This window comes from Gracilinanus agilis, chromosome 3 (genome assembly GCF_016433145.1).
Source record: "Gracilinanus agilis isolate LMUSP501 chromosome 3, AgileGrace, whole genome shotgun sequence".
NCBI classification, from domain to species: Eukaryota; Metazoa; Chordata; class Mammalia; order Didelphimorphia; family Didelphidae; genus Gracilinanus; species Gracilinanus agilis.
Window position 1 is genome coordinate 389,973,286 of NC_058132.1, and position 18,418 is coordinate 389,991,703.

Sequence of the window (18,418 nt, forward strand, 5' to 3'; positions counted from 1 at the left end):
ACATTCAACATTTTGGCTGATATTGAATTGTTATTTTTTTCTTTGTAATGTTTTGACTCCTTTCACCTTTATCTTTTGTTTTTAGTTGGTGTGGCTAAGGAAATATAGACTCTTGTATATGCTTCTATTTACTTGATTCCTTTTTGCATGTTTCTCTGATGTTGTTGTGTTGAGTTCAAGTTTTCTACTTCAGATATTTTTTTACTAATCTTTCTACTCTAGAGATTGATGCAATCTTCCAATTGCTTTCTGTCAATCTTGAATAGTTCTTGCAAGTAATTTCTGTTGTGACTTTGACTCCTGTCTTTAGGGCTACTTCTTGATAGCTTTATCATTTTTCTTATGGCCTCACTGTGGCAATGGTTGATCCAATATACTATGTGTGTGGGTGCTGAAATGTCTTTTCTCTTTTAAATTAAGGGTAAATATGTTCATTCATATTGGCCACAGCAAACAACAGCTTTAAAAAATTATTCTGTTTTGGCATATTTGTCTGTTACTTAGATTCATGCCATTAAATTTTTAAGATGGTTTTCAGAATTTCCATCTAAGTGTGCTCATCTCCTTTTCAAAATTATTTAAGATTGTGGTGTTACTTTTATCAATTGTTTCATTATTACTTAGAATTTATGTAATTTGCATTAAAGTGAACATTTCCAATGACCTCAGGCTCTTGGATTTTATCAATTTCTCAATTTCACATCTAATTTTGTCTCATCTAGAATTTGTGATGTGATTGTTTATCATTACTGCCTTCTACTAATTAGCAATACATTTCCGTGTGACTCAGAACTGAATGTAATATTGATAACAACAACAAAAACAACCACCACCTCCTTGACTGTAGGTGATGAGATGCTTCACATTTTGTTATGAAAAAGTACTGGCACATAATGAAAGCATTAATGTCTATAGTACAGGTCATGCACACTTATGTTTTGCCTGCTTTAATGGCTAGGACTATCGACTCTGAATTATTTCTTATGAGTGAAGCATATGGGTAGGCCTGATTTTTTCCAAGTTATCTTGCTTTCTTGTGGTACAAGAACACAAAGTAGTCCTGCCTGTTCCTCTGTCCTTCATGTTAAACTGTCATCATAATCATTTCAAGTAGGGTCAGTCTGCAACTGTATGCTACCTCATCTATTTCTCTGACTCCTGGAATCAGTTCCATCACACTGGATTGCTGACCCAATCAGTGGTGTCACCAGAGCCCAATTCACTAGTGTTTTAAGGTTCTTGCCAACCTTAACAATGACTATAATCATCTAATGACACATGAAATTCCTATTATATATCACTCTCTGATTATATATAACACAACTCTGGTTGGCAATTCTTAATTTTACCATTGCCATCAGCTCACAGCATAGACAACAGTTTTAAATTTGAGGGAGCATTAGTAATACTTGTAATGAATTTAGTTTTTTTACTGTAATTTTGCTCTAATTTTTTACTGTAATTTTACTGTAAAAGAGGATTCTAGAGGAGAATAATAGAAAAGGAAAATGGGGTTCACTTTTGATAGAGCTGTCACCTTTAATGAATTAATTGGCAGTAAGCACATAAATGAATTTTCCTTTATCACCACTGTTATCATATAGTATAATTGCCCAGATATTCTTGGTGCCAAGCAGAAATATGAAGAAATTTTAATAAACATAGCCCCTTGCCCTGAAGTGATTATCTTACAAACCAAACAACATTCCTGCAGAATAAGCTATCAAAGGACAGATAATGAACCATTCAGCAACCAAGTGATGATGCAACAAGAAGAGCTGAGGGCAAAAGTGAATGAATGTTTACACTGAGCATAGAGTATTCCTGAAACTTTGGATTTAAGTGTTTCTTTTTATCGCTTTCAGTTTATGTAGAACAAATTGCAACACCGGAAATATTATGCTGTGTAGCACAACTTCCAGCAAGTTTTATAAATTTTTAGAATTTTTACTGTGAAGATACTGGAAGAAAATGGAAATACAGAACTATGTGTTTGGGGACAGGGGGAGGTAGAATGTCAGAAACTATGTCTGAAATTCATGGAAGATCACTGATAACTACTTGTTTTCCTGCCCAGAATGTATAGACTGATTTCTACAATGGAAAAGTAAAGTAAAATAGGCAGCTGGTGGCTCAGATGACTGAGAGCCAGGCCTAGAGATAGGAGGTTCTGGGTTCAAATTTGACCTCAGACACTTCCTAGCTTTGTGATTCTGAGCAAGTCACTTAACCCCCATTTCTTAGCCCTTACTGTTCTTCTGTGTTGGAACAAATACATAGAATTGATTATTAGGCAGAAGGTAAGGGTTTAAAAAAATAAGTAAAGCTAATCTTTTATCTTAACATCAGAGTTTTAAAAAAAAAAAAAGGTAAAATAATGAGTGAAATGGGAAATGTATTGTTTGACATTGGCCAAAGAGTCTAAACCCCCCTAAGCCAGATGGGGAATGAATTTTTAATTTCATACTATAATTAAACACATGAATTTAATCTTGATTACTTTGATTGGCCACTGTGTGAAGAGGATTCCCTTTTGCCATAAAGAAAAACTCTTCTAGATTCAGTGGAAGAAGGGTATTTTGGAAAAGTCTAATTATGAGGTGAAAAAGTCATTGCAGACAATGATATTGCCTGTATAACATTAATCCTTTTACAAACAAACAAAATCATAATATTCCCCCATAACAAGAAAGAAATTTAAAGTTGCAATTTTGACTATTTGCCACACAATGGTAATTGGGAACAATAACATTGTGGGTGAGTTCAGAAACAAAAAATGGAAAATAGGATTAAAAATAGAACTGAATTTTAGGAGAAAAGAGTAGCTCCTGGGTATAATACTCCTTAGTTTTATTCAAGCTGGACCTAAAGAATCACTATAGAGGAGATCATTCACTCAGTCCTGACAATTCTCTGAGTCCTAAACTCTTTACAGAATATGTTCTCAGGAATCATTTTCCTTAATACCAGTAGCTTTCCAATATGCAGAATACAGGAATTTTTAAAATCTCATATTGAAAATTCTAAAAATGTGTAATGTGACAGAAATGGATAGTTAGTATTTTTAATGAGAAGAAATAGATTTCTATTCCTATTGCCAGAAAAATGCTAAAAGTTTTTATTTTTTAATTTGTAGTTAAGGTTTTTTTTTGAAGGGAGTGGAGAGCAGAATGTGGAGGAAAGATTAAATAGGACAATTTTTTCCCTCTTTGAGAAAAACATAGTTTAACTAACCAAGTCAGTGTTCTAGAGGCTAACATTAAGCAAGTTGTCAGTGGGAAGAGGCAGTAACATGTTTTTATTTGTTGTTAAGTTATTTTTAAAAATGTGGTCTGGGCTCTTGATGACCTAGATGAACACTACAGGAAACAGCTTCCCCAGGGAAAGGATTAGAAGTGAAGAGATAGGCAAAGGGCCATCTCAGGAATGTCTGGGAATTCCTAAATACTAGAAATTATGTAGAAAATGAAAGACTGAAAAGAAATTATTTAAATAAAAGATATATATTTAGGACCTAGAGGAAGTGGGTCAAGATTTAGTTAATGCCTGGATAACTGTATTAAAAATTCAATATAAAATAAGAGGAAAGGGAAAAAGAGAAAGAACAGAAATGATATAATTCCTTTCTTCTGGGAGAAGTGAATATATGCCACATACACTCTCCTTTGAATCCAGACAAGATTTATATGAATGAAGGGAAGCTTACCACAGTTTCTACATTTATAGGTAGTCCTTGGCACTATATATGTTCCTATCCTGCTTTTGATACATTTAAAGCTCTTCACATTTTAAAACCAAACTACAAGTTGGTCTGTCTTTATCTTTCCAGGCTTCTTACATTTTTCTTGCCTTTCTTCTATGATCAGCTCCACTAGACATTCCATGTCTGGAATGCTCTCACTCTTTACTTTCTTAGTTTCCTTGCCTGCCTTCAAGATTCAGATGAAATTCTACTTTCCATTTTTTCAATCCTCTCAGGTACTGCTAGTACCTTCCCTTCTGAGCTCACCTCCCACCTACTCTATATACATCTTGTAGGGACTTAAGTTATTTATATGTCGTGCCATGTTGACTCCTCTGTTAGAATATAAGCTCCTTGAGGGCAGGGATTCTTCCTTGTTAGTTTCCTTGCTTACCTCAATGGCTGACACAGACTAAAGCATTTACTAAATGCTTGTTGACTCAATGACTATTAATAAATGCTTGAATTTTGAATTGAATTGAATTGAAAAATGATGGATGGAATTAGACCTACATACCAGAAAATAAACGATTAGGTACAACAAAGCAAAAAATTAAAAACAAACCTTGCTCATTTTTAATTTGAATAATTTTCCAAATGTATGCTACATAAAGATAACTGTACTCACAATTACTCAGAAGACCTGTATTTAAGTTCTACTTTTGCTTGTTTCTAGAATTCTGGGCCTGGAGTCAGGAAGATCTGAGTTCAAATGTGTCCTCACATACTTGCTAGAAGTGTGCCTCTCTTCAGTTTCCTCATCCATAAAATAGGGATGATAACAGCACTTACTTCATAGGCATATTGTGTGGATCAAATGAGATAACTGTAAAGTGCTTAGCGCAGTACTTGGCATGTAGTAAGTGCTATAAAAATTTTGGCTATTATTATTATGTTAGTTTGGACAAGTTGCTTAAACTATTTGAGATTAAGTGGAATAAAGCTACTTGCCTTACCTATTTTTTAGGTTAGTTAAAAAGTTTAAATGAAATAACATGCCAAAAATTGCTTTGTAAACTACTACACAGAGAGGATGATATGCTAACTATTATTATTGTCACTGAGTCTACTCAGACTGGCTCTAACACCTGGGAAACAGTTAATGAATATTAATATAAGGTTTTCAGCTATCTGGTCAGATTGAGAAAAAGAGTAGAAGATAAAAATGATCTCAACTTTATCTTTGCTTTTGACTATTAAAACTTGGAGGAAAATAATCCAAATCTCTGGGAAAAGTTGGTGGATCAACTCTATGGTATCCATTTCATAAACCTGATTACTCAGAGAACACTATAATCTTCAAACAACTGCATTAAAGACTGATAGCATAAATCAGACTCCTTGTTCCCTCTCAAATCCATTTCTGATCACTAATCTTCATTATTAGTGGTAATCAACAGACTTGAGTGTAATGCTTAGTATTATGTCCCTTTTCTATGGGGGTCTTTTCTAGGCACCCCTTTTCTGATAATGAGGCAATGAGATAACACAAATAGAAATAACGTGAAGGTTAATTTCTGCTTCTCTGCAAAACTATTCTTCTAAAGCCTCTCCCTTGAAGTACTCCATTTCAGAATCACAGAATTTTAGGACTTGGACAGAAGTAGAGATCATGTATTCCAACACAACCATTTTATAGATGAGGAAAGCAAGGTTCAAAATGCACTGAGCTAGTCAGTGGGAGAGTTAGACATGGAGTTCAGGCCTCCTGGCTCTGTGTCTAGGGCTCTTTTCACTACAATCTGCTGCCTCAGGAATTCTTGGAAGCACATATCCACCAGAAAAGCTTTACAAAAATGCCATAGAATTACTGGCTTACAATAAGATTGCACAGTGATAAGTCACATACCAATCTCTACCCATCCAATTACACAGGCAACTAAAAGGATCATCACTGACAGAGAAATAAAATTCACTTTAGTCGACTACCTTGGCTGCAGCTGTGTGCAGTGAGGCAGAACTGGAAATGTAGGCAAAAATTCATGTCAAGAAAGCAAGATTATAATTTTAAAGACTGATAGGGATGGTAATAATGACAGCAGGAAGGAAAATCAAAATTATCAGTGCTAAGTTGTTATTTTATCATCTTTATAGCAATGGAACCTACTGCTGTTTTCATCTTCTGCCATTAATGTAATCAGTGACAGATAATGTCCATATTCCACAAGGCCTTGGCAGTGACATCAACACAGGCATCAGATAGGCAATGAGAGAGATGAGGGTGCAAAAGGAGGAACTGAGAGGAGCATCATCTGTCTAGAGTAGGAAAAGACCTCAAAGGTCACCTGGTCAAACCCCTTCATTTTCTAGTTAAGGAAACTGACATTCAGGGAGGTTAAGTGATTTGTCCAAGGCTACACATTTTATTATATTATATTATTTTATTATATATTTATAGGAGAGTATTAAATATCAGAGATAGTAATTGAACCTAGGGACTCTAGAGACAATATACCTTCTATTATATCAAGATGAGAGCGGGGCAGCTGGGTGGCACAGTGGATAGAGAGCAGGACCTAGAGTCAGGAAAAGCCTCTCTAGCTGTGTGATCTTTGGGCAACTCACTTAACTTTGTTTGCCTCAGTTTCCTCAACTGTTAAATGAATTGGAGAAGGAAATGGCAAACCATTCCAGTATTTCTGCCAGGAAAATTCGGTCACAAAGATTCAGACAATTGAAAGGACTGAATGAAGAAGGTAAGATAGGAAAAAGAAAAGGGAATTAATATAATTGGACAAGAGAATAGATAAGCGGTGTACGAGACTGCTAGTGATAAAGTGAATCTGGAGTATGCAAAAAGGTGCTAAAAAAGCGAGTGTATTGTGCAGGGAATTGAGAAGAGACGAGCAGGTCGTTAGCTGGCTGTAAGAAGTCAAGGGCAGTAGGAATGGAAGTGGGGTTGGGGGGGTGCGTGGATGAAAGGCTACATGACGTGGGTACAAAATCAGGGACAGAGAGCCAGCAGATCAAAGGGGTAAGCAAGTTCAAAGTTCAAAGCCAGAAAATTGACAGGTTCTCAAGTCCTGAATCCAGAGGCTCAGCGGGAAACTCTCCTTTAAATTTACACGCAGCAAATAAGAAGCCCGAGGAGCCAGGGAGGGCTGGGGGGAAGGGAACAGCACTGAGGAAGGAGCATGGTGCTCTGAGAGAGACAATCGGCTCTTGGGGGGGTGGGGGGGGAAGGCCACTCTCCACAGAGCCGTCTCCTTCTGTCTGTCCCTTCCCCAGCCTTCTCCGGGCTTAGCTGAAGACTTTCCTAGCTGTGGGTTTGGACAAATACAAGGGATAAATGGGAACCAGGTGCGGTGCTCCCTCTGGCTTCCACCACCTGCTTACCATCGCACGGGTACATTCGCATTCACTTTTCAGGTCCCCAGAGAAGCAGCTGCCAATCCCATTCTAGAGGTAACCCTGTAAGGCTTTTTTTTTTTTTTTTTTTAAACATTGATGCGTTCTGTTAATAATTAGCCAGCAATGCAGGCTTAATGAACTCCCAGTAAAGACTAAGAACAGTTGGTTCAAAACACGCCCTTACCTCCATCCGAAGTTTATTCTCCCATAGATATACCCAGCATTCACGGGAAGAGAGGGCTTAAATTTTTCTTACAACGGTATTGAGGTGCACGCATTAGATACATGTGTGGTAAAGGATTTTTTTCCCTTTTTGGAAAGTGTACACCCAGCTCCCTTGGGGGATGCTTTTAGGGGGAGGGGAAGGTATTTGGCTCCTTTCTGGTGTCCAAGGGGGCAGACACTTTTTTTCAATGCAAAATGGCGAGGGTCACAATCTTTAAAGCTTACTCCCTTGTGTGGTAATTTCTCAGGATCAGTGCCCAGCCTCAGGTAGGTGTAATACCTCAGGCTGAATGCATTATCAGCTGCTGGTCTTAGTAGCTCCAATAGCAGGGCTCATAGAAGGAGGAGGAAAAAAACCAAACAAAACCTTTCTTCCTCCCCTTTAGGTGGCTGCCTCCACAAAGCACTCCTTATCTTGGAATCCTAAACTCCAGAATGGGCTTGCTATTTTTATATAAAGGCCCAAGGGGGCACAACTGATTTTCTCTGCAAACCACAAGTTTTTCCTTTCTTGATTCAATCAGAGAGGTTCACACCTCATAAAGGGATCGCAGGGGGTAAACACATTTTGTTTACATAACAAAAACCTTATCATGTGTGACTCCATTGTTGTGGGATGGAAGGAAAATCCTTAAAGTCTACTTTGTGATTACATTCTGGGTTCTCTGTGGTTATATTATACCTGAGCTGGGGAAGGGGAAAGGGAAGCTGGGAGATGGGGAATTTTATTCCTTTCCCACCCCTTACATAAGAAAGGACAAACAGGAAGCACTTTTAAAATTATGGAATGTTGATATAAATATATGTAGCTAAATACCTATATGCATAGGTCTAGAATATATTTACACATATTATCTACATTTATCTGTAATTATTCTCTATAAATAACAGAAATCAGGGCAAGTTGTAGGTTAGAAATTAGGCAGGCAAACAGAAATGAGGACAAAATATGGAAGGATGGGAACAAAGGAATGATCTTAAGTCCTGGCAGATTGGATTCAGATCTTGAAATGAAGGCTAGAAAGGAGAGGTTCAGGTGTGTGTACTTCTGCTCCAGGCAGAATACATTATCAGCTGCTGGTCTTAGTAGCTTCTAGCATGGCTGATAAAAGGGGAAGGGAAAAAAAATCCTTTCCTTCTTCCTTTTAGGGGGCTGCCTCCACAAATCTCTCCCTAGCCTGGAGTACTAAACTCCAGGATGGAAGTGACTAGAAGACATACCAAGAGTGTGGGAAGCAGGCAGAGAATCTGGGCAACGAGAGCCCTGATCAGTGTATCAGTCAGCAAGTTTACATGTAGCACACTAGACAGATCTTAGGGCTCTGCAGCCCCAAATTAACAGATTCGAGCAAGGACGTGGGTGCACCTGGCTAGAAAGGGGAGGTAATGGTGAAGAGATAAAGGTGGATCCTCACAGCTGGATCCATCATGCCCCAGGAAACTCATCATTGGGAAAACTCATTATACTGCAGTATTGAATCTGCCTAGAACTCACATCTCCTCAGTACCCTACACACTTCTGATTGTACCCTAGTACTGGAGGTCACTTAAAAAATGGTACTAAGCACAGTTTTTCTTCCTAGCTACCCTATTTTTGGACTTCTCTAGAATTTTCCATCATGCCTCCATTTCCCTTTTGAGCTTCCTTGTGTGTTTTCTTCTCCTATTGGACTATAAGCTTCTTGAGGGCAAAGACTTTTAATTTGCAGTTGCATCCTTCACACTTCACTATAGTGCTTAACACTATATAAATGTTTATTGATTTATTAATGACTGGATCCAGAGATCTTTGGGGATAGATATCTATATCTAAATTATTCAAGCAACTTAAATAATGTGTAATATAATGTAATATAACATAATATATATAATTTATATGGGACTTCTAGTTATAAAAGGCACTTATATAAATTAGGAAGAAAGGAAACCAGCATCAATTAAGCACTTATTATGTGATAGGCTTAAGTCTGATTAAACTTAAGTGCTTTTCAAATCTTGCCTCATTTGATTCCCACAGCAACCCTGGGAGGCAGGGGCTATTATATCATTTGATATTCATAACAAGGTAAGGTACATAGCATCAGTTTTATCTTTATTTTATAGATCAGAATCACAAAATCTCAGAACCGGAAGAGACTGAAGCATCTTATGTGATATCGGGGATAGAGTTGTTAGACTTAGAGCAAGGAAGATCTGAGTATGAATCCTTCCACAGACACTAGTGGTGTCGCCCTGAGCAAATCACTCTGCCTCAGGAAAAAGGGGTAATAAAAGCACCTATGTTACAGAGTTGTTGTGACTATCAAAGGAGATGATATATGGAAATATGTTTTGCATGATGATACCTGTATAACCCAGATGGAGTTGCTTACCAGTTCCAGAAGGGAAGAGAGGGAGGGAGACAATTTGGAACATATAACCAGAAAATTTATGTGGAAATTTGTTATTATATGAAGTTGATAAAATATCTTTTAAAAAAAAATCCTTACTACTGTCTTGGAATCAATACTGTGTATTAGTTCCAAGGCAGAAGAGTGGTAAGAGCTAGGCAGTGGGGGTTAAGTGATTTGTCCAGGGTCACACAGCTGGGAAGTGTCTGAGATCACATTTGAACCTAGGACCTCCTATCTCTAAGCCTGACTTTCAATCCACTGAGCTACCCAGCTGCCCCCTAAAAATAAAATATCTTAAAAAAAATAAAATCACCATGAAAAAAATTAACTGATATCAAATGGGCCAGACTCATTGACCTAATGCTCCATAAATATAAGGCAACCACAGTGCCTCAAAAGGGGAAGAATCTCTATCTTTTCCTACTATCAAATCCTACTACAAACCATCTCATGGAAATATAAAGGTGCAAATCTTTCAGCTGGCCCCTTCATATCCTTTGAAAACTTTCATAGTATAATGGCTCCCCAACTAACCATCAGATGTAAATGATAAATGTGGTACAGTGTGAAGTCCTGAATTTGTTTGTTAATTCTCATATCTATTAGAGATAACACAATGAGAACCATTTATTCATATCATGAGGATGCTAGAGACTACTGACTGTGCTACCAAAGTTGATAATCAGTTCTTGGGACCACACAAGAAAGGACAGAACTGGAGGAGGTCAAAGGAACAGTAACTAAAACAAACAAGAGGAAAGAATAGCTTTCATATGAGAAGAAACTAAAATAGATTAGACTTTTAGGTGATATGAGTGAAATCTACAGGAAAAAAAAACATGAAAGGAATGAATAGAATGAACTTGGACTTCTTAATGACATCCCTGAATTCTAAAACTTGAGAACATGCTTGGAGCTTGAAATTTTATAAAGGGGAGTGCCTTTAAACATTTGCTTATATATTTAGCAAACATACACATATGTTTGCTATATCATAATAGAAAAATAATTTTTCAATAATCTTAAAATTACTTGAAAAGCCAAGAAATAAATATTTTATGACTCACAATGTTTAACTATACAATACTAGGTGCAATGTAAAACAGAACTATATTTTAAATATACTCTGCACTGTCACCTCACTGAAGTTGGTTTGAATGCCTTTTTGAATGCCTCTCTAATGAAAAGTACCTGGACTGGGGGAAGGGGAAACTAGAAAAACATATTATAACAAGGTCAAAGGAAGAAGAATATACATAGGGACGTATTGAAACTTTTTGTCCTTGATTAACATTGATTTTGGCCTCAAGATCAAAACGTTTCTGATAACAAAAATAATGTATCAAGTTTCATAAAGGACTTTACACACATCTCATTTGAGCCTCGTTAAAAACACTATGTGGCAGATGTGTGACAAATTTATGCATCAATTATTTGCTGGTATATGCACTAACACGAGCCCATTGAAAAGTGCAAATATTAGGCAAACAAAAGAAAGTCCTTTCTTGCCCAGAAAAGAATAATACTTTTGATATTTATTGCCTCACAATACAGTTTTAAATGAGAAATGGAAACTAATTTAAGAAGAAGCTGATAAATTCATGGATGATAAATCCTAGACAGATTACTGAGCTCAGTATCATCTTAGTTCATTCAGAACCTTTTGAGATCGACACAACAGAGCAAAAGAGCTTTGTCCTTTTCCAACGTGTTCCTCGGTGCCATTGTCTGAGAAAGAATGTTATAGTCTGACCCAATGCGGTGGGTCTTCTCTTCCTACAGCAGGTGATTAGGGACATCCTTCACGGACATTTGGAACTTCTACTTCTTAGGATAGTCCAACACACAGACAAATAATTTTCCAACTCATTAAGATAACAAGAGAGACAACTTTTGGCTCAGTTTGGTTTCTCCATATGGGAGCATGCTACAATAAAAAGGTGAAAGAAATCCTAACAGAATGCAGCATCTGTTTAAAGGCCATTATATTGAAATTTTCATGAGGTTGTCAGTAGGCTAAGAAACTTCAAAATGGCAGCAAATGGAAAAAAAGTACTTAGAACAGGTTGAACATTGTTGGTGATTATATTTTCAGGGGCAATGAAAACTGCAATGAAATAACGTGAGAGAGATGCTGGCAGGAATAAGAAAGCCCCAAGGGATAGGAAATATGAAAAATGTAACAATGATCTATGTTATAGACTAATAAACAAGACAAACATGAGGTTTAAAGTATTAAAATCAAGGTTTTTAGTATTACATGAGAGGCTGGTGCTCAGGTTGCAGACAAAACAATGCCTGATTTACTGTCTAGGGAGAAAGATGCCAGTAATGAGTTAAAAATTCAGGGATGAATGCCCAACTGATCAAACAAACATGCAGGAACTAGTATTAGGAGAGGAGGCTCTTATCATCCAGATGATCCTCTAATCTCTATAATAAGAAGGCAGATTATAACAGCATTAAGAAAATGGCCACAGAAGAAACCTGCTTTTGCAATTGGATTTTGGGGTATATGCATAAACGTATGCATATACATATATACATATCTATATCAATATACATAGGAAAAAATCAAAACCTTTCTGACCTCAGTTTCCCTATCTATAAAATGAAAGGTTTGGATCTGATGATTTTTAACATCCCTTCCAGCTCTAAATCTATGGGCTTTTCATCTATCAGGCAAATGTGAGAAAACGGGAAGTCTTAAGGTCAGTCACACAGATTGTTCCTTGTTTTCTCTATTACAACTAAGAACTGATCAACTATGAGTAACAAATTTCCCTTTAATATGTGAATTTTTTGCCCTTTGTAAAAGTTGTAATTTTTCTCTGAATTCTTTTTGAATTTCTCCTATAACTGAGTGTCAAGGGAGAAAGGACACAAACACCTTGAGCCAGGGAAAGACTAAAGAAATACAGAGTGTCATCAGAAATCTCTCCCATTTATCACCCTTAAATATGGTAACGTGAAAAAGAAAGTCATAGGAATTTCTGATACACACAAGTTTCTTTAGAAAGACCAATACAGATTACCCCCAAAGGAGAAGGAAGTTTTTGTTTTACCTTAGAAAGAAATTAAATTATATCAAAGGTATGATTTTCATAATCCCAATTTTCCCTTTTCTAAATTCAGGTCCATTCAATGACCAAATCTTTATACAACTCAGAAAGCACCTGAGAAAAGTTTTTTAACAGTTTCAGTGAGCATGAAATCTTGAGCTATTTTGTAGGAATTATGGGTCATAAGGACACTAAAGCTTAAAAAGAAAGGAAAAGAAAATTCTAGAAGCAAATCAGTTTCTTAGTTTAGTATTTGGTCTGCAAGTGGTGCCCCCCCCCAAAGAACTGCTAAAATTAGAAGAGAATTTATAATGAAGACATCATAACTTGCATTCTTTTAGCATATGTAGATTTACAAAGCGTTTCCCTCACAACAATCTGGCAAAGTAGGCAGCATAAGAGTTATTGTACCCACTGTAAAGATAAGGAAACCAAGGCCCAGAAAATTAAATAACTAAGATAATACAGCAAAAACTGGCATTCAAACCTAGGTATTTTGACCTAGCTAGGTCAGAGAGCAATGCTCCTTCTACTACATTTCACTGAATAAATTCTGAGACAATGGCTATATCAAAGGTAACTACTGTACTTGCAGTATAGGAAGACTGGACATTTTCTTGAGAGAACCAGGTTTGGGGGATGAGAGAAATTTTCAAAAATAAATAGACCTGGGGTATGATTTGGGCTTCTTTATTTTTTCTGTATTAAGGACTGCTTTGGCAGTTTGGTAAAGGCTATGAATACCCCTTTTCAGAAGTGTTTTTAAATGAATAAACGACATTAAAATAAAATATACATGATTACAAGGGAAACCAATTATATTGAAATATAGATATAATTTTCCTCCCATCCAAGTTCATAGACCCTCTGAAGTCCATTCACAGAGCCCTTGGTGGCAAGGTGTATAGATCCTAGCTTGAGAATCCTTGCTATAGACTGCTGTGAAGCAGCTAACAGCTAGCAACATAATCATTGAAATAATATCTTTACTTTTCTATTCTTGTGTGCTATCTGTCCTCATTCTGAATGGCGTCTCTCACCACTTCTCTTGGTGGTGCAAATGTTTCTGGATAATAACAATACTTTTGTGCAATGCTTAACTGGGTAATATCAACATGACAGAATCAATCTGTGTTGTTGTTGCTTTTCAGTCATTTCAGTTGTATCCGACTCTTCCTGACCCCATTTGGGATTTTCTTGACAAAGATACTAGAATAGTTTTGTCATTTCCTTCTCTAGGTCATTTTTACACAAGAGGAAACTAAGGCAAACAGGATTAAGTGGCTTGCCCAGGGTCACACAGCTAATAAGTGTCTCTGGTCATATTTGAACTCAGGAAGACCCATCTTCCTGACTTCCTGACTTCACCATCTATATGTGTCACCCACTTTACCCTAGGTGCCCATTATTTTGGATTTTCCCATTGGAATACAATAATGTTTTCTATGCAGAGGAACCTTCCTACCAGCTCTAGGATCATAAAATCATAGATTTAGAGCTGGAAGGGACCTTATAAAACCATTAGTCCAATTCCTTCATCATAAAGATAAAGAAAATGAGGTTAAATGATTTTCCCAAGGTCACATAGGCAATTAAGTAGCCAGGACAGGATTTGAATTCAGATCTAGTAATCTTCCTTCTCAGTCTGAAGGGGAAAGACCTTAAAGAATTAGCATTATCCTTTCAAATATTCATTTCCAGTACTAACCAAGAAATCCAAAGCTAAGCAGAGTTGTTTTGTTGGAATAAAAGACTCCTTTGGCTTTATCACAAAGCAACATACACACTTCCTTCCCTCTCTTCTCTTCTCCTCTCCCCTACCCGCCTCTCCACACACACTTAAAGACTCCTCCATAATGCATCAGCAAATTTACTGTGGTAATTTTAGCATGTAGTTTACTACCTTGTTGCTTCCTCAGGAAGGCTAGAAAATAAGGACGTTGCAGTCCAAGCAACGTCTGGCTCATGGGAACATATTTGAATACACAGATTAGCCACAATAAATAGCTCTTTTTCACTTTAGTCTTCAGACTTACTTGATGTAGTATGGCACTTTGTTTGGTGAGATTGCTCTCTCCCATGGACCCTGGACAGAAGCTGGGGAAGAAAAAGAAAAAAAAAAAAAGACAAGGAGGTCAAGTTCAAAGCAAACAGGAAAGACAACATTAATCTTTGGAATTACAATTTTACACGGATACTGGTCTATTTGCTCAGTTGTCCATGAAGGCAGGAAGGATTAACCTACCGTTCTAAAATTTCTGTTCTATTCTAAGTGAAATAGAACTCATTCAGCCAGAAAGATGAGAACGAGAGAGAAACAGAGAGACAGAGACAGAAGACAGAGACAGAGATAGAGACAGATGACAAAGACAGAGAAACACAGACAGAAGACAGAGGCAGAGATGGAGACATAGACACAGACAGAAGACAGAAAGAGAAAAAGAAGGAGGAGGGGGGAGGAGGAGGGAGAGGAGGAGGAGAAGAAGAGGAGGAGAAGAAGAAGGAGGAGAAGAAGAAGGAAGAGGAGGAGTAGGAGGGTGAGGAGGAGGAAGAGGGAGGGTGAGGAGGAGGAAGAAGAGGAGAAGAAGAAGAAGAAGAAAGGGAGGGAGGAAGAAGGAGAGAGGGGAGGAATCAAAGAAGGAAAGAAACAAATAGATGAAGAAGAAAGAAGGAAGGAATGAAGCTTGGAAAGGAGGAAGAAAGGGAAGAAAGAAGGTGAGAGAAAGTAATGAGGAAGGGAAGGGGGAAAGGGAAAGAGGAATGAAGAAAAGGAGGAAGGAAAGGAGAAATGAAGGGAGGAAGGAAAGAAAAGAAGGAAGATTTCTAGACCTGAATTCAAAATTATAGGATAGATAAGAACTGAAACAAGCAAATAACTGTCTTCTTCATTTTCTCATATTAGATGCCTTTGAAACTTCCTTCTAAATATGTTAAAAACTTTTTATAAACCCTTAACTTTTTGTTTAGATACTAAGTATTAGTTCCAAGGCAGAAGAATGGTAAGGGCTAGGCAACTGGAATTAAGTGACTTGTTCATAGTCTCACTGCTAGGAAGAGTCTGAGGTCATATTTGAACCAAGGACTTCTTATCTCAAGGCCTGATGCTCTGTCCACTAAGCCACTTATCTCCTCCCCTGCCTTCCTTTTTGTACTACTTGATTTCTGTAGGTGCTTTTCAGTTTGTTTTTTGATTGTTCTTACTCTTATCAACAACTAAAAATACAATGTTTTTACATTTCTATTTTCTGTGAGGTGAAGTTAAACTGCAGAACCTTGCTATGTTTATTTCTCTCTTGGTTTAAGTAGAGTCCAATTTCGTTTTTATTTCCCACGTTATTAACTATGTATATGTTTTATTGACTTTCCAGATTCAAGGAAGCAACATGATCATATCAAGGATGGTTTTCAAATTGTAAGAGAATGGTGCATAACACAACAGTTTTCACAACCTAGACTGAGCATTAATGAAACTATTTGTAATAAACATTTTCTATGAAAATTACTACAGGTAAAATTTAATTATGCATAATGGAACTTCATTATCCTAGGCTTCTATTATGTTCTAGTCAAGGCACTAATCTTAAAACCTTATTTTAATATTTTGAGCTTATAGAAATTTCAAAGATTTGAATCTCTCTAAGGCACATGGTTGTATACTGTAGGATCTCTTTTCCTTGACATGAAAATAATCTAGTTTGGAGGAATGATAGCATTTTCTAAAGAATGGCATCTTGCCGAATACATTTTCAAAAATTGATAGAGCTCTCATGCAATGTCTCCTGAAATACAAATGGAAGCAGCAATAATGCTGTACCTAGTTATTTTATCTACATGAACATCTTTCCATATTTTTATCATACAAGTAATTAGAAATACAGCTGCTGTTAACCATTACTTACAAGAGATCTACTGTGAAGTGCTATGATAAAAATAAATCTCACAATATAATTTAGTCCACAGTATATTAAGATGTAAGACAATAGTGTTGATGAAAATATATCTTTGATATGTTATGTGAGCAAACAGCTCCAAGTTATCGTCTTTCACTTCTACAAAATCTGAGTAATACATTTTCAAAAACCTTTGTTTTATATAGAGTAATGTGGCAATCCAATAACACAACCTTTAACTAGACAGTGTGCTTTCCATACTGATTAGGTGTCACCACAAATATATGGGAAATTAATCTATATTTAGCCAAAATTCGTGTTTTCCATCTTGATAGGCTCCAAACCTAGTTAATTGGAGGAAAAAAACATGACATTGTTTTAAACACTATTCTCACTAGTTTCTTCTCTATTTTTTTATATCTTGTTCTGCTAGGTTAATTAGTGGAGGTGACAATGGATCACTTGATTCTCTTGATTCTTTGATAGACCAAAAAGGAAAGACTTCTGCATTGCTTAATGACAATGATGACAAAGAGCAGTTCTTTAGCATGTATCAAGGACACCTTCACAAATATTATCTCATTTGATCCTCACAACAATCCTGTTATTATCCCTGTTTTACAGTTGAGGAAATTGAGGCAAAGGTGAAGTCACTTATCTGGGGTCTCGCTGCTAATAAGTGTCTGAAGCCATATTTGAACTCAGGTCTTTTTGACACTAGACCCAGCACTTTATCCACTTTACCACATAGTAAAATGTGGTAAAATGTACCACATACCACATACCACATGCATTTTACCATATATTACCATATAATAGAGAGTAAAAATCCATTCATTCTGACTCCATGAACAGCTACTGTTTATAGACACTATTCTCTTCTTAAAGATCTCTAGGAAGGGCATCTACACTTGCCTGTAACAATAGCACAGTTTTTATGACCATGAATGTCATTTTTCTTTACCCATAGAATAGTTGGAATAGTTGTAATTGGTAAGACATTTATTTTATTACTTCTGAGCATCTCTCAGAGATATCTATTTAAGTGCCATAATTGTAGGCTATAAATGAAGCTCAGTGGGTTTCTGTTTGACCCAGACAAAGTTAGTTCAAGCAAATAACATAAGGAAGAGATAAAGGGGGAGAAATGTTGAATCCTAGTGAACAAAAGAAGAATTAAGCTTTGTATTTATAATTGTTCTTGCTATAGATGCATTATGGTGGAGTGGGAAAAACACACATTAAATTTGGAGTAAAGAAGACCTGGCTTCTAACCTCCTTCTCTGTGGCCAGGGGCCAAGCCACCAGAATTCTCTGGGCATTAGTTTCTCTCTTTTGTCTTTGAGGATACTAATCAGAGAATTAGAGCTGGAAGGGATCTTACGAGTTGCCCAATACAACTTTTTTGTTTCATAGATGAGTAAAGACATATATATATGTACATATGCATATGACATATATATCGATCAACATAAAAACCTAGCTTTGTTCCCTATACATATGATGCTTTGCAAACCTTAAAGATACATATATGTGTGTATGCCATCTATTATTTCTCAGATGATATATATTCAGAATTCATATATTAATTTAATCTTAATAATTTTATGAGGCAGACACTGTAGGTATTGATCTTGGGCAAGTTACTTAACACTACACTCAGTTTACTCATTTCTGAATTGAAGGCGTCTAAGGGATTTGCCATCCATATAACTTTGCAAATATCAAAGAGGCTTTATATAATAAAAGCTATGT

At 36.6% G+C, this 18,418-nt stretch overlaps 1 protein-coding gene across 2 annotated transcripts in view; it reads right to left on the minus strand.

The window, feature by feature from the left end:
* DMD (dystrophin) overlaps positions 1-18,418 on the minus strand; it is a 1,921,557-nt gene that overhangs the window by 247,405 nt on the left and 1,655,734 nt on the right. For both annotated transcript variants that reach the window (XM_044670154.1, XM_044670155.1), the window contains exon 60: positions 14,810-14,870. In XM_044670154.1, the coding sequence (XP_044526089.1) occupies positions 14,810-14,870 (61 nt within the window). The remainder of the gene's footprint in view (positions 1-14,809; positions 14,871-18,418) is intronic.